The sequence below is a fragment of the Tupaia chinensis genome, unplaced genomic scaffold, assembly GCF_000334495.1.
Source record: "Tupaia chinensis unplaced genomic scaffold, TupChi_1.0 Scaffold146907_1, whole genome shotgun sequence".
Lineage (NCBI taxonomy): Eukaryota > Metazoa > Chordata > Mammalia > Scandentia > Tupaiidae > Tupaia > Tupaia belangeri.
In genome coordinates this window covers 1,663,352-1,680,851 of record NW_006206760.1, presented here as the reverse complement: position 1 = coordinate 1,680,851, position 17,500 = coordinate 1,663,352, and the positions used below count along the sequence as shown (strand labels likewise).

Genomic DNA, 17,500 nt, shown 5'->3' with positions numbered 1-17,500 from the left:
AATTTGGGCACGCACTCACATGCACCTGGTGTGAATGTCAAGTTGCTGGGTCTGGGACTTGAACCACAGTCGATTATGTGGGAGTCTATCACCTTAATCACTGTGCCACCTGCTGGCCCACACAGTCTGTGTTTAAGTAGATACTTGCTAGGTAATGTCAGATGCTAGTTTTACATTTAGAAAACTCTTACATTTCATTTGTTAAATTGGTAAATTTGGTGGGGTTTTTTGTTCGTTTGTGTTTTGTTTTGCTATCTTATGAAGGTATTTGTGAAAGACTTAAAAAATGAAAAGTAAGTAATAATCATTTGCCACCCAAATACAATGTAAGCAACAATAAGAGATTATGTTAATTGAGCATAGGGAAAGCCTTAAATTCTGAGTATCATTGTAGGTAATAACATAACATAGTGCCTCCACTTGATATATCTGATTTGATCTTAGTATTGTAACTGCTAAGAGAGAGAAAATCACTCGGGGGGATGGCCATGCTGCAGTTCTTTCTTCATTGTCTTTTTGGGATTTTGGCATGCCTACCCAGCATGCTCTTCAAGCTGCTGGGTCTGAGACTTGGACTGCTCAGTTGACCCCCTGAGATTCAACTGCCTTAAACCAGCATGCCTTCTGATGAACCCTCGAGTGCTTTTTTGTTTGTTTTTGTTTTAAAGAATGATTTTTTTTTATTTAACTTTCTTTCTTTCTTTCTTTAAATTTGACTAGAGATGGACAGAGTGAGAGAGAGAGAGATAGACAGACAGAAAGTGAGAAAGCAAGCCGCCAGGTCCAGGACTCGAAACACAGTTGGCCATGTGTTCATGGAAATCAGTGCCTTTAACCAGCATGCCACCTGCCAGCCCCTTTTAAAAAATTGTTTTAAAGAATTATTTTATTTAGTTTGATTGATTGATTGATTGATTTTAATTTGCCCCAAAATGGACAGAGTAAGAGAGAGGAGAATATGAAAAAGCAAGTCGCCAGGTCTGGGTCTCTAACCGTATGTGAGAATCCAGCGCACTTAACCATCATGCCACCTGGCAGCCTCCTGGAGTGTGTAAGCATTCTTGCTTTGGAGCCATGTTTCAGATCCGGGCTCCACCATTTTAGGGTACCTGGTCATGAGCAAATTACCCATTGTCTGTGGGTATTTGTTTACTCATCCTGTAAGATGGGCTCGAAACCTACGTCATAGGGCCAAGAAGACTTAAATGAGCTGGTTTATGTAATTTTCTTTAAGTAGAACCTGGAATGCTCGGTGATGAAGATGATCGTGACGATGGTGTAGTCGAAAGATAGGTGTTATTATGACATGATTCTGTGAATGAGAAAACTAAAACGAGGTATGAAATCGCACTGGAGTGGGGAAAAAATCAAATTAGGAAAGATTAAGTTAATACATGTTACAGCCTTTTCCTCTGATTTTACTCTTTTGTAAGAGAAGGAATAACAAAAGATAAAATGGAAGATGTTAAGAATTTGCAAAGCAGGGCTAGCTTGGTGTTGTGGTAATTAAGGCAACTGGATTTCTTATGACCGACTGTGTGGTTCAAATCCCAAACGCAGCAGCTTGAAAAAACACACTGGGCGTTTGTCCTAAGAGGAGAGTAGAGGAGAAGGGATTGCAAAATAACTGTTCCTTCATAGAGGGGTGATTTCTTTTTCTGTCTTTCTTTCTCTCTCTCTAGCACTTGCACCTTATAGCAAATTGGGAGAAAAATAAAGAATACACGAAGCCAAGACTGTCCAGGGGCCAGCAGGTGGCACAAGAGATGTAGGTGTTGGATTCCCGTGGCCAACCGTGGTTTGAGTCCAGGCAGCTTGTTTCCTCCCTTTCCTTTTTTCTCTCTTGTCTCTCTCTCTCTTTCTGGTCAAATTAAAAATTAATAATAGGGACCAGCCGTTGGCGTAATGGCTATGTCGCTGGACCCCTATGTGACCTACCACGGTTCGAGTCCCAGACCCGTTGGCTTAAACTCATGCCGGTCTCGTGTAGCGTGCCTGCCCAAGATCCCAAGGGGAGAATGGAGAAGGGATTGTGGTGTGACCATCCCCCCCAGGGGGCTGATTTCTTGCTTTCTGTCTCTTGTGTCTTTCTGGCGAGCGCACACGAGCTATAGCAAAAACCTCTCCCAAAAGAGAAAAAAAATTAATAATAACAGAAAGTTAAATAAGTAATTATAATTTTAAAAAGACTAACCTGTCTACCTAATCTTCCGAAAATTACATATTATTGTCAGTACTATAATTTTTTAAGAATTACATTTTAGTTTTATTTATTGTTATTATTATTTGTTAACTTGACCAGAGAGAGAAAAAGCAAGAGAGAGAGAGAGAGTGAGAAAGCAAGCCTCCAGAACTGGGACTTGAACCACAGTCAGCCATGTGGAAGTCCAGTGCCTTAGCCACCACACCACTTGCCAGCTCCTGAAATATTTAAATTGCCAGGAGGCATAGGCATTCACCAGAGAGAGAGAGGGAAAGGGAAAAAGTGAACACGCTTCCCCCTTGTTGGGGTGTGGCTATGCTGCAGTTAGTTTCTCTCAATTTCTCCGTCATATCAGCACTGGGGGCACAAACGTATGGGCCAGCATGTCTGTTAAGCCATTGTGGCTGGGTCCAGACCACAGCCGGTCATAGGATCCAGCTGCATGTGCGTAGCATCTAAGCTCTGTGCACTGTTTGGCCAGCCCAGTACTGTACTTTGTTTTCTTAGTTGTTTTCCTGTGTAAAAAATTTTACCCAAAGAAATGATGCTGGAGAGCACGTGCAACCCCAGGGAGAGACAGAAGGAAAACAAGGAAGCATCCCCATGGAGGAGGACCGTGCTGCCGTTACCTTCTCCATCTTGCCTTTCAGGGTTCTAGGCACGTAAGCACGCGTGCCCAGTGTGTTTTCCAAACTGTGGAGTCTTGGACTCAAACGGCACAGCCAGTCCTGTGAAGTTAGCTGCTTCAGTGACCACACCACCAGCTGGCCCCAGTGCCAGACAGACAAGAGAGACAGAAAGTGAGAAATCACCCCCCAGGGGGAATTGTCACGCCGCAATCCCTTCTCCTCCATTCTCCTCTTAGGATCTTGGGGACGCGAACCGCGATCGACTATGTGGGAGTTCAGCGACATAGCCATTACGCTACCTTCTGGTTCCCAATATATATATTTTTTAAATTTAATTTTCTTCCTCTTTTTTTTCAAGAGATAAGTTTTGGGGAGTAGCAGGTGGCATGGTGGTTGGGGCACTGGGCACTCCCACATGGCTGACCATGGTTCAAGCCCCAGACCTGGCAGCTTGCTTGCTTGCGCTCTCTCTCATCAAATTAAAATAAAATAAATGAATAAATAAAATTAAACAATTCTTTTTTTTTTTTTAAGAGAAGTTTTGCTATAGGGCACATATGCTCGCCAGAGAGACAGAGAGAAAGTACCAAATCACCCCCCTGGGGGAATGGCCATGCCCCAGTTCCTTCTCATCTATTCTCCTCTTGGGATTTTGGACACACATGTACACGCACCCAGCATGAGTTTTAAGCTGGGACTCAAACTGTGGTCGACTACTTGGGAGTCCAGCGATATAACCATTATGCCATCTGCTAGTCCCTTTTTTATTTGTTTTATTTTATTTTATTTTATTTTTTAATTTGACCAGAGAGAGAGAGACAGGGAGAGGGAAAGTGAAAAAGCAAAGCCCCAGGTCGGGGACTCAAACTGTAGTTGGCTATGTGGGAGCCCAGTGCCTTTTCCACCACACTACCTGCCAGTCCTCAATATTGTAAATTTTAAGCAGTGTCGTTAATTGTTTAAAAGGAAAAGGAAAATCTGAAACAGGAAAGACAGTATTTTGTGTGTGGGTAATTTGGTTTATGTGGTCACTGGACAAAAAGAGTTTTTTCTTTTTCTTCCCCTAGTAGTGTTTCTGCGGAAATCCTATCTCTTCGTAGGTCATCTCTTGGCATCTTGTTTCTTGATAAATTAGGTTGTTTGGAAAGTCATAATATATTTTTCTATGCAAAACTGTATCGTGACTTCCCTGGCAGTGCAGGATATTCCATGCTGTCAGACATCGGGCATTGGGAAATAGACGTAACTTATGTTTTCTGTAACTCGATTGATGTCCTTGCCAGCTTATTGAACTTGTGGACTTAGTGTTTTTTAGCTGACCCATTATTTGCGAGGTCCTTTGCGGTTGTGAGATTCAGTAGTATGAATGCATGTTTGCAGTATTAGAAGCTCTATTTTTCACTTGACTTCCAGGTAATGAGTTAGTCAGGTCTTCCCTCTATGCTTAAATAGTTCTCCCTTCCCTCTTAGGTCTTTGCACATTAGAAAGCCTCTGTTATACATCTGGAACCCCTGCTCCTTTCTCTCTGCCCTCCCTTCCTTGGTACTTTCATCTGCTTGCGTAACCTCACCCTGTGTGCTGGCAACTCACACGTTTGTCTTTCCTGAATTCCAGACTCGTATTCTCTTGCCTGCTTACTGTCTAGACTTAGATGTGTAATGAACATCTCAAAACATGTTCACAACTCAATTGATGCTCCCCTAACCTCAAACCTGTATTTTCTTTGTATAGTCGTCCCCGTGTAAGTTGTTGGCGGCTCTGTATGCTTGCAGTTGCTCAGGTCTCGTCTCCTTATGACCCTTCGATTTTCTTTCTCTGGTGTCCTGTACTCGGCAGATGTTTGTGAAACCTCCAGAATCTTACCAGCAGCTTCACTGCTACCAGCCTGGCCTAAGCCTCGTTACTCTTGTTTACACGAGTGATTGCACTAGTCTGCTTCCTTGCTTCTGGGTGCCCGCCCAGGGCCCAGGCGAGAGTCAGCGCCGAGTCAGCGCCGCCAGCATGACAGCCTTCCTCCTCCTCCTTAGAAACAAAGCTTCCAGACTGAGACCTCCCACTGACTTAACTTGCTGTACTACTACTACTAATTGTCTCCCTGTTGCTATTGAAAAGATGATGATGTATATGTGGGGAGAGAACTTGAGCTTTTTTTTCTTTTAAGAATTTTTTAATTTTACTTTTTATTATTTTAAAACTTGCTATAGGGCACGAGTGCTCACCAGAGAGAATGTGAGAAAGCAAGCTGACAGGTCCTGGACTTGAACTGTGGTCGGTTGTGTGGGAGTCCAGCATCTTAGCCACCACACCACTCGCTGGCCCCTGAACGTGAATTTTTGTACGAAAACCTTTTCTGGTTGTTTTTGTTTGTTTTAGATTTTTGCCATGGGGCACATGCTCCCTGGAGGCAGAGAGGGAAAGTGAGGAATCCTTTCCCAGGTACAATGTCCCTCAGAACCCCTCTCCTTTGTTCTCTCAGCATTTTGGGTAGAAACTTGCTCGCTTTGACAGCCTGTTTCTGGAGCCTCAGGTTCCTGGTCCTGAAACCCAGAGCTGGCCATGTGGGAGCCAGCACGCCACCTGCTGGCCCAGCAGTTCCCTTTTCTAAGGCATGTTGTGAATAGTCTTGTTTTATATCTGTACAAATGAAATGTTGAAAAAACATGAAAGACACATCAGATAAAATAAGTGCCCTCCCCCAGCTTTGTTGATACGTAACAGCTTGTTTTGGTATGGTTTCTCTTTTTCTTTAAAATGCTAGAGTGTGCATGATCTCAGACTGAGAGGGAGGGAGCACTCTCCAGGGGGCGTGGTCACAGTCTTCTGCCCTGTCTTTTCTGCCCTGTTGGGATTTGGGGCCTGCATGCACTTGTGCCCAGCATGCTGTTCAAGCACCAGGTCCAGGTTTCACAACTGCATGGTCGGCCACGAGGGGTTCAGCTTCCTTAACCACCAGGCCATGGAGCTGGCCCTGTTTTCATGTGTTTTAGCTAATTTTATAGATTTCTTCCTAAAACTGAGTACATTATGAATTTAATCAGTACTTTTGAAAGAAGTGTAAATAGAAAAGTTGTTTTGTGTGTGTGTGTGTGTGGTTTTTTTTTTTTTTTTTTAAGTTTTTGCTATAGGGTGTGTGTGCACTTGCCAGAGGCCCATGGAGACAGGGAAAGGGAGAAATCACCCCATAGGAGGGATGGCTACATGACAGTCCCTTCTCAGTTCTCGGGATTTGGGGCACACATGTACATGTACCTGTTTTGTTTTTTATTCTTGGTAGTCAGGGACTTGAACCACACCATCAACCATGTGGGAGCCAACGTTTGAGCCCCTGTGCCACCTGGTGGCTCGAGAGTGGTGTTTCCAGTTGTATACTTCTCACAGTACTAAATTTCGATTCTAAAAACTAATGTAGAGCAGCCCAAAAATGCTCGCCTTTTTTATGCCATCAAAGACAGTTTCTGAAGGCTGGCAAGTGGCGTGGTGGTTAAGGACACTGAACTCCCACGTGGCCCACCATGGTTCTAGTCCTGGACCTGGCAGCTTGCTTTCTCACTTTGTCTCTCTCTCTTCGTCCCTCTCTGGTCAAATTTTAAAAATAAATGAATGCACGAATGAATGAGTTTAAATAAAATAATACTTTAATAAGAAAAGGTCCAGCTGCCTTAACCAGCACACCACATCACCGTCTGGCCATATGATGAATATTTTTAATCATGCAAAAAAAATGATGTTTTCCTCTTTGAGATAGTTGTCTATTGAATATGAAGTTATAGCTCCGTATTCCTTTTCTTCAGTTTGGAGGGCAAAATATCCATTTTCTTCTTTTTTTAAAAAAAATTATTTACTTAAAAATTTTTTTTATTCTTCAGTTTGACCAGGGGAAGACAGACAAGAAAAAGAGAGGGAGAGTGAGAAAGTAAGCTGCCATGCCCCATTGTGTTTACAGCCATGTGGCAGTCCAGTGCCTTACCCACCATGCCACTTGTCAGCCTCTCCTTTCCCTTTTTATCAAGTTTGTTCATTTCTTCCCTGAGTGAACAGTCGAGAGGCAGGCATGGCATCTTCAACAGGGTCCTGACACCGTAATCCTCACATAGCTTTCAGCCAGCCCTGATCATGGGCAAGTGCATTTGAAATGATCTTTATTTAATTGTGAAATACATATAACATAAAGTTCAACATCTCTGTTCTGTTGAAATGTGTAGTTGAGTAGTTTTATTAAGTACTTTCACAGTGTTACACATCCAGCCTTCGAAAGACTTTTCATCTTGTTAAATTGAAACTCTGTGCTAATTAAACATTTCCTTTCCCCCTCATCTTTGACAGCCACTGTTCTACTTTCTGTCTCTCTGAAGCTGACAGCTTTAAGTACTTCATATAAGTGGAATCATATAACATGTGTTCTTTTTTGTCTGGCATATTTCACTTAGCATAACGTCTTGCAGTTTTATCTATGTTGTAGCATGTGCCTGGATTTTTTTTTTTAAAGCTGAATAATATCCCATTGTGTTTACATACGCCATATTTTGCTTATTCATTTGTCAGTGGTCACTTGGATTGCTTCCACTTTTTAAAAAAATTATTTAACTTTATTATTATTATTATTATTTTCCAGTTTGATCAGAGAGATAGAAAAAGAGAGAGGGAAAGTGAGAAAGCAAGTTGCCAGGTCCGGGACTCAAACTGGGGTCAACTATGTTGGAGTCCAACACCTTTAACCACAATGCCACTTGCCAGCCCCACTTCCACTTTTTAGCTATTGTGAATAGTGCTGTGTTTTTGGTTTTGGTTATTAAGAATTATTTTTTATTTAACTGTATTTGTTTATTTATTTATTTTAGTTTGACCAGAGAGGGGCAGAATGAGAGAGAGAGAAAGTGAGAAAGGAAGCCACCAGGTCTGGGATTTGAACCACGATTGGCCATGTGGGAATCCAGTGCCCTTACTCACCATGCCACCTGCAGGCCCCAGTAGTGCTGTTTTAAACAGATGAGATGTGCAAATACCTATTCAAGTCCCTGGTTTCCCTTTTGGGGATGTGCCTGAATGTGGAAAAAATGGCTCATGTAACTCTGTTTAACTTTTTGAGGAACCGCCATACTGTTTACACCATTTTACTTTCCAGGAAACAGTGCCCAAGGGTATCAGTTTCTTCACATCCTTGATAACAGCTACATTTTCCTTTTTGTTCTTTATTTTATAATAATCATCCTAATGGTTGTGAGATGGTATCTCATTGCAGTTCTGATTTTATTCCCCTTAGCATTAGTGATATTGAGCATCATTCATGTATGTACTAGCCATTTGTATATTTTCTTTGAAGAAATGTCTTTTTAAGTCCCTGCATCCCTTCCCCCCTTTTTTAGAGAGAGACTTTTGGTATAGGGTATGTGTGCTTGCTGGAGATATACAGAGACAGAGCAAGAATTCACCCCGGGAGGATGGCCATGCTGCAGTTCCTTCTCCTCCATTCTCCTCTTGGGATTTTGGGCACACATGTACATACCCCCGGTGTGAGTTTTAAGTCACCAGGTCTAGGCCTCAGACTGTGGTCAGCTACATGGCAGTCCAGCAACATAACCATTGTTGGTCCCCCTTGCCTAGTTTTTAATCAGGATTTTTGTTGTTATTGAGTTGTGGGGATTTTTAATATATTTTGGATATTAATCTGTTACCAGACACAATTAAAAATATACCATTCTGTAAGTTGTGTTTTCACTTTATTGATTGTGTCTTTTGATCAAGGGTTTTGTTGTTGGGTTCTTTTTGTTGTTGTTTTCTTTTTCTTTAGTTTAACTGAGTACGCATGCTTGGGCTGAAAAGGGATAGAGAAAGTGAGAAAGCAACCCTCATGGGTAAAGGTCTTGTCGCGGTTTCTTCTCCTCCATTTCTTCTTTCAGTTTTTGGGGCACACTTGCGCACACATCCAGCGTGTTCTTCAAGCCACCAGGTCCACAGCTCGAACCACTAAATCAGCCCATTGGGATCTAGCGACTTAACTTCCATGCCTTGGGCTGGGCCTGTACAAGAAGTTTTTTCCTTTAGTATATTGATAAGTTGTAGTTTAGTTCTCTTACTTTTTCCTGTAGTTTTCTTGTACTTTTGATGTTATATCAAAGAAATTGTTGTCAAATTCAGTGCCATGATCTTTTTTATCCTTATGGGTTTTTTTGTTTAGATCTCATGTTTAGATCTTATATCAATTTTCAGTTAATTTTTATGTATGATATAATGTAAGGGTCCAAATTCATTCTTTTAAGAGATTTTCAGTTTCTTTCTTTTTTTTAAATAGGTTTTTTGCTTTAAGGCTCTTGCAATCGCCGGAGAGAGAGTCAAAGACATTAAGAGGGACCACGACAAATCACCCTCCAGGGGGGATGGCCACACCACAGTCCCTTCTCCTTTTTCCTCCCAGCGTGCTTTTCAAGCCACCAGGTCTGAGACTGGACCTACAGAGGGCCATGTGGGACTCCAGTGACATAACCATTGCGTCATCTTCTGGCCTTAGATGTTCAGTTTTTAAGAATAGTGTTTATAAGGACCAGCAGATGGTGTAATGGTTATGTCACTGGGCTCCCATGTAATCAGCTACAGTTCGAGTCCTGGATCTGGTGTCTTAAAACCCACGTGGTGCATGCGTGCCGGAGATCCTGAGAGGAAAACGGAGAAGCGATTGTGGTGTGGCCATCTCCACTCCCCAGACCTCTCGCCCCAGCCTCACCCCTCCCCAGGGATTATTTTGTGCTTTGTCTCTCTGGCAAGTGCTTGGGCCCTATAGCAAAACAAAGTTCTCCCCATTAATTACCTTGATTCACTTGTTTAACCCTTGTCATAGCGTACAATTATTTTTTTAAGAATTATTTGATTTAACTTTATGTATTTATTGATTTTAATTTGACCAGAGAGCAACAGAGAAAGAGTGAGAAAGTAAACCACCAGGTCCAGGACTCAAACCGTGGTTGACCATGTTGGAGTGTCCAGTGCCCTTAAATACCATGCAACCTGCTGGCCTGCCTCAAGATATTTTTAATGCCACCTATGTGATATGAAGGACTTGTCAAAATTATGATTGACATATTCATTTTACACAACTTAGTGTTTTTATTGTAAAATAATTATCTGAGTATAATGTTTGTTTTAATGTGAAATATTTCTTTTCAGTAAAGTTTTTTTTTTTTTCAAGTAAATTACCCTCAAAGAAATAATTTCATTTATTAGAAATTATGTATCTTGGGACCAGCAGTTGGTGTAATGGCTACATTGCTGGACTCCCGTGTAGTCGACTGTGGTTCAAATCCTGGACCTGGTGGCTTAAACTCACGCTGGGCGCATGTGTGTGAGTGCCCAAGATCCTGAGAGGAGAAGGGATTGTGGCGTGGCCATCCCCCCTGGGGGGTGATTTCTCGCTTTCTCTCTCTGTCTCTCTGGCAAGCGTATATGCCCAATAGCAAAAACCTCTCAAAAAAATCATGTATCTTAAGAGTTCGCTTACAGGGGCCGGCAAGTGGCATGGTGGTTAAGGGCGCTGGACTCCCACATGGCTGACTGCAGTTCGAGTCTCGGACCTGGTGCTTTATCACTTTCTCTCTCTCGCGCGTGCGCTCTGTACCTCTGGTCAAAATTAAAATAAATAAGTAAATAAATAAAGTTAAATAAAATAATTCTTTAAAAAGAAAAAGAGTTTGCTTACAGTAATGCCATTGATTTAAAAATTATATCACTCAAAAAGTGCTTGGATCCAGGAGGCTGAAACAGGAGACCGTGACACAGCAAGACACCCTATCTTTAAAAAAAAAGCGGGGCGGAGTGGGGTAGATAGATGGCAGAATGGCTCCATCACTGGAGTCCCATGGAGCCAACCGTGGTTTAAGTACCAGATCCGGTGGCTTAAACCTCACACTAGATGTGTGTATGTGTGTGCAGGTATGCCCAAGATCCCGGGGGATTGTGGAGTGGCCATCCCCACTGGGCAGTGATGTCTCTCTCTCTCTGTCTCTCCGGTGAGTGCACACACCCTATAGCAAAAATCTCTCTCTCAAAAAAAAAAAAAAAAAGTCCATTGCGCAATGTTAGGTAGCCAGTGTGGTATATTCTGTTTCTGTGATGTTTTGTCCCCTTTTTTGTTGTTGTTTCGATATGTCAGCTTTATGCTGCTTTATCTAGACAGGTTTTGATACGCATATTCCTTTAAACATTCTCTTTGAACTTTGTCAAACATAAAATGAACTTTGAGTAGTAAACACCTAATAAAATAAAGCACTTTCCTCTGTTATTGTGGTAATAGAAGCATAAAATTCAAATTTAAAGATTTAATTTAGCTTTTTATATTTTTACTCCTGCTTTAAAAGATTATTGTTCATACTAAAGATGTTGTAATTATTGATTGAAAATAACTTACCTACGCACTTAGGAAATTTAGGACCCGGTGATCTAGAGAAACAATTTTGAGTTTCAAATTCTTATTTTAGAGTTGAAACGTCGTTTTACATAGTGATTTGAAAAACTCCTATTAAATGCTCACTTTTATTTCCCATTTCGGCTCATTTTTAAGCAGTATAACCATTTTTTTCTGTTTGTACATCTTCTCTAAAATAATATATTTTATTCTAGGAGCTTTTTTTTTTCTTTGTATAGTACATATTCTTATACTGAAAGAGAGAGACAGAGAAAGACAGGGAAAAGTGATAAGTCACCCTCTTGTGACCATGCCACAATCAGTACCTTCTCCATTCTCCTCTCTGGATTTTGGGCACTCACAGAAACTTATCAGGTCCAGGACTCAAATCATGGAGTCAGCCGCATAGTGTCCAGCCCCCTTTACCTTCACCCCACCTGCTGGCCCTTCTGTGAACATTTTTGAAACGTGTAGGAACCAGCAGGTGGTGTTATGGTTACATCACTGTTCTCCCACATGGCCAACTGTGGTTCGAGTCCCAGATCCAGAGGCTTGCAACTCAGGCCAGGCATGCGTACATGCATGCCGAAATCCCGAGAGCAGAAGGGATTATGGTATAGCCATTCCCCCAGGGGAGCGTGACATCTCCCTTTCTCTCTCTGTCTCTCCAGTGAGCACATGGGCCCTGTGACAAAAATCTCAAAAAATTTTTTTTCATACACATTTTACTAGATGGCATGTGTGTTCATTAGTGTAAGAAAGAGTGGGAGAGGAGAAAGTGCCCCCCATGAGGCATGGACACAGCACAGTGCGACCTCCCCTTGGGATTTTGCACGTGTGCCTGGCATGTTTCTCAAGCAGCTGGGTCTGGGACTTGAACTGTAGAATTACCCGTGTAGGATCAGGCTGCTTACCACTCGACCAGAGAGCTATCCCTTAACTATTTTTCATGTGATTTTTTCTCTGATAATGAGAAACACAGTTCTGCAGATGTAGCACTGCTGTTATTTCGTTGGCTTAGGACTTTCTGAGTTACGGTGTGAGAAACGGTGTATCTCAGGTGCTAGCATACACCAGAGCCACAGGTTTCCAAGTAGTGCTAATGCTACTTCTTGGAGGGACAGCACTTTGTAAGATTCACTGACTTAGACTTCATTAGTGGGGGCCAGCAGGTGGTGTGATGGCTAAGGCAGGTAGACTCCCACATGGCTGACTGCAGTTTGAGTCCTGGACCTGGCAAAGATGTCATTGGTGTAATAAGTTTTCTCCTAAGTAGCTAGGATAATACTGTTTGTACATTGTCCTTAGGAAAATTGAGAAAAGAATTATTGAATAATATCAATCAGGAAGCCAGGTGACAAAGTGCTATTGGCGAAATAAATGTTGTTTTTCTTTCTTTCTTTCTTTCTTTTTTTTTGGGGGGGGGGATAGGTTTTCGCTATAGGCTGTGTGCGTTCACCAGACAGACAGAGAGAGATAGAAAGCGAGAAATCACCCCCCAGGGGGGATGGTCATGCCGCAATCCCTTCTCCATTCTCCTCTCGGGATCTTGGGCACGTACGCACACGCGCCCAGCATGAGTTTTAAGCCACTGGGTCTGAGACGCGAACCGCGGTCGACTACGTGGGAGTCCAGCGACATAGCCATTACGCTAACTGCTGGTTCCCAATAATTTTATTTGTCATTATCATTATTATTATTTTCATTGTTATAAGTTACATGAGGTCACTGAAGAGAGACAGAGATAGAGAGGGAAAGTGAGAAAATGAGCTGCCAGGTCCAGGACTTGAACCATGGTCAGCCATGTGGGAGTCCAGTGACTTAACCACCATGCCACCTGCTGACCCTGGTGAAAGAAATTATTAATAGAAATGCAAAGAAATCTTGCCATCGGTCTATAACTTTCTCTAATTCTTTTTCCTTTTCCCATCCCATTGGGATTTGGAACACACCTCATACATGATCGGTGTGTTTTTTCAAAGCCTTTGAAGTGAGATGGGCCATGTGGGATCTGGCTTCTTATTCACAAGGCTTCCCCATAGTGCTACATGGCTGCCCCAATATTTGGTTTATAAAGATAAATATTTCCTTTATATGTATTTAAAAGTGGGATTTAAATGATGTATTTAAGGCAAGAAAAAGAAACTTGCCCTATTTCATAGTGTTATTTCAGACTTTTTGAAAGTAAAGTACATTTGTTTAATACTATCTTACTTGTTTTTTTGGGTACTTAGAAAAGTCATGACTTTTTTTTTATCATTATTATTACTGTGTTTTAATTTGACCAGAGAGAGAGAGAGCAGACCCCCCCAGGTATGGGACTCAACCTACTGTTCGCCATGTGGGAATCCGGCGCTTTAACCGCCACACCACCTGCTGGCCCCAGCCACGAAATGTTTTTCTGTGCAAAAATGTGTCATTAGTTTTCCAATGACCCTATAGAGTGGTGTTGAAAAAAAACTTCAAAGGCTTTATTTTATACTAAGTTTATTTCTTTATATCTAGATAAATTAATAGTAAGTGTGGCTAAGGCTAGGAAGAAGAATGTGGGCACCAATAAGAAAACAAGCAAAGCCCGTTCAGGAAGGGATGCCTAGAAGTGTCTCAAGAAATAGAAAGGAGGCCACCCTGGCAGCCGAGGGGTGGAGGGAGCCATAGCCCACAGGGCCAGTTATGGCCGAGATCTTGGCCCCAGAAGCCCAAGGGACACAGTAGGCACGTGTCTGAAATTCCATCAGAACGGCAAACAGAGAAAAAGATTGCAGCGTGAACCAAGCCCCTTTGGGAGATGCTTTCTCCCTTTCTCAGGCTAGTGCACGGACCTTCTAGCAATGAAATAGAAAGCACGGCTTGGTTGTCAGCTGTAGCACCAATTGCACACTGCCGCTCAGTAGGTTGAGACCTACTTGAAGGCCCAGGTTTGGTCCCCAAACTACCCTCAAGAGCCAGGCATGGTGTCATGTGCCTGTAGGCCCCGCCACTCAGGAGGCTGAGGAAGGAAGGAAAGGAATGTAGAGTGAATAACATACGGAGACTTTTTCTGCAAGAATGGGCATTGTGGTGCACCCCGTGTTCCTAGCTACACAACAGTCTGAGACAGGAGGGGAGTAAAGAAGGCTCGGGCCAGCTGGTGGCATGTTGGTTGGGCATCTGGTTACCGCATGACCGACTTGAGGTTTAAACCCTGAACCTAGCTGCTTGAGAAACACTTGGGGTGTGTATGCGTGTGTGTGTGTGTGTGTGTGTGTGTGTGTGTGTGCACGTGCCCCAAATTCCAAGAATGGAGAAGAAGGTATTGAGGTGTGGCCACCCTTGTGGGGGTTGCTTTCTTACTCTCCTTCCACCCCCATCTCTTACCAGCAAGTATACACACCCTATAGCAAAAGTACAAAGAAAATAGGAAGAAATAGACAAAGCCAAGAAGGAAGAAATGTAATAGGCAGACATACAGTTACAGATGAATTTAACAACTGTATGATTGGACAAAATTCTGAACTCTACCCTCTGGTTCAGAGAACATTCATTTTGTTGTTGCCACGCGGAGCTCGCTTAACTGGGACATTTTCCATTTGGATTTCAGGGCAGCAGCGATGACTCTCCGCACGGTGTTACTGTCATTGCAAGCGCTATTGGCAGCTGCAGAGCCAGACGACCCACAGGACGCGGTAGTGGCAAATCAGGTACGATGCCTACGTGCGGGAAGCACTCCTCGCACCTGTGTGCGGTCGCTGCTAGTTTATGATGGTGACGTGTAGGCGTGGAATTTGAAAATACTGCCTTTTCTGTGGCAAGGTTATTCTGTTAGATGTAATAGTGAAAACTTAATTTATCAATTGTTAAGTTCGAGGTGTCATAAGGTCTATGGTAGGTGCTGTTTTTAACAGATGAAAATGTTCAGGTGCTCAAAGTCTAAAGAATCGCTCAGCGAACACTTAGATACCTGCCACCTCGGTCCTCTGGTTAACATTTACTGCACGCACTTTATGTGTGTCCCTCCTGCTGACCGTGACCCCCACCCTGGCTGTCATCCCGATCTCCTCCTACTATGGTACTGGAGTTACCAGTGACCTTGTAATTTGCTGAGTGGAATGGTTTTCATTTCCAATTTTTAATCACTCTGAGATGAGCAATGAAAAGCAGACTGGTTGATTTTTCTTAAGTGCCAGTTGATTGGAACACAGCCACAGCCACATCTTGACGTCGCCTTTCTGCTACCGTGGCAAAGTTGGAGAGAGTGTGGTCTGAGAGCCTCAAATTATTAGTACCTGGCTCTTCAAGGAGGAGTTGGGCAGCCCCTACCCCAAACCATTAGGATCAATTCATCATTCTTCTTTATTTATTTTTAAGGAATTATTTATTTATTCATGATTTTATTTCAATTTGACTAGAGAAAGACACACACAGAAGGAAAGTGAGAAAGCTAGTCTGGGACTCGAAGTGCGGTCAGCCATGTGGGAATTAATGTCCAGCGCCTTAACCACCACACCACCTGCTAGTCCAGCATTCTTTATTTAAACTGGACATTTTTCTTCACTTCTGAAATACTGTTGTTCTCCTCCTGTCTTCATAGTTGTTCCTTCTCAGCTCCTACATTTATTTCTCTTCTGCCCCCTCCCCTTTCAATGTGGTCCCTTGCTTCTCACTGTGCACACTTGGCTCAGGTGATCATGTCTGCATTGATGCTGCGCCTGTACACCGCCAAATGCTGAGGCCCGATCTGTGCTCTGAACACAAGAGCCTGTGTCAGATCAGCCCTGTATGAATGCTCTGGATGCCTCAGCACATCGCGAAGCTGAATGCAGAATCCTGCCTTGCAGACTTGTCCAGTATTCCGTTTCCATCACCAGTTTAAATATCAAAGTCACAGGGCCACCAGGTAATGGTTGGTGCTGGACTCCCACGTGGTCAACCACGGTTTGAGTCCTGGACCCAGGCAACTTTGACACTAAGGCTGGGTGTGTATGTGTGCATGCTCAAAAACCCAAGAGGAGAACTGAGGGGACAGAATTGTGGTGTGGCCATTCCCCGAGAGGGTGATTTTTCACTTTCTGGCGAGCACACGCACCTTATAGGAAAAATCTCTCCAAATAAATAAAGGTCCAAGTCAAAGCCTTTAAGTTTAGTTTTCCTTTCTCCTTTCTCCCATTGGTTCCATCCCAGTATCTCTGACACTCGGCTCACCTCCTCTGGGTGCCTATGTACATCTTTTCTTTTTTCTTGTTGCCACTGCTGATCTCTTTCTCAACCTTATCCTTCCTTCATTCTCAACATTGATAGCAATTAGCTTGATAAAGCGCAAACCGTACTTTAGCTTACAGCTAAAAAATGTGTCAGTAGACCCACTACCACCTATTTGAGTTCACACTCTCTAGTTTGCACGTTCTCCATGATTTGAACTGTCTGCAAATTTAGCTCCACCTCCTGTCTTCTTACTGTTCTTTTAATTTATTCATTCACTTATTTTAATTTGACCAGAGAGAGTGAGAGAAAGAAAGAAAGGAAGAAATCCACCAGGCCTGGGTCTCAAACTGTGGTCAGGCACGTGAGAGTGTCCAGCGCCTTAGCCACCACACCACCTGCTGGTCCCCTTCTTACTGTTCTTATTGTTCTTGAAATGTCTGCATTTTCAAAGTTAGTTACTTTCATGCGTCTATTTTCATGTATCATTTCATCCAATTTGCCATGTTTCCTTTGCCTCAGAAAACTTCCTCTTAGCAACTTTTTTTTTTTCTTTTTTTTTCCGCCATAAAGTATGCACTTCCAGAGAGCTGGAAAGTGAGAATTCACCCCTGGAGGGGATGTCCGTGCCACAGTCCCTTCTCCATTCTCTTTTCAGGATTTTGGGCATGCACGCACAGCACAATTTTCTAGCTGCCAGGGCCAAGACTTGATTGATTGATTGTTTTTGAGAGGTTTTTGCTATAGGGCGTGGGTGCTGGCCAGAGAGACAGAAAGTGAGAAATCACCCCCCAGGGGAGATGGCCACACTGCAATCCCTTCTCCTCCATTCTCCTCTCGGGACCTTGGGCATGCACGCACATGCACATGTGCCTGGCGTGAGTTTTAAGCCACCGGGTCCAGGACTTAAACCGTGGTCAACTACATGGTAGTTCAGCGACATAGGCATTACTCTAACTGCTGGTCCTTCCTTTTAAGATTTTAATTTATGTATTATTCAGTAGGTTTTTTTGGTAACTTTTTTCTTCCATTCCCTCCTTTTCTATGTACATGTCTTTGTTGATATAGTTAATCATTGATCTCAGACTGCTTGAAAT

General features: G+C 42.9%; 1 protein-coding gene across 1 annotated transcript in view; it reads left to right on the top strand.

Annotated features, from left to right (window-relative positions):
- The window catches only part of UBE2K (ubiquitin conjugating enzyme E2 K), a 63,386-nt gene that overhangs the window by 40,805 nt on the left and 5,081 nt on the right, over positions 1–17,500 (top strand). Inside the window, exon 7 of the mRNA XM_006169234.2 lies at positions 14,806–14,905. Coding sequence (XP_006169296.2) covers positions 14,806–14,905 — 100 coding nt within the window. The remainder of the gene's footprint in view (positions 1–14,805; positions 14,906–17,500) is intronic.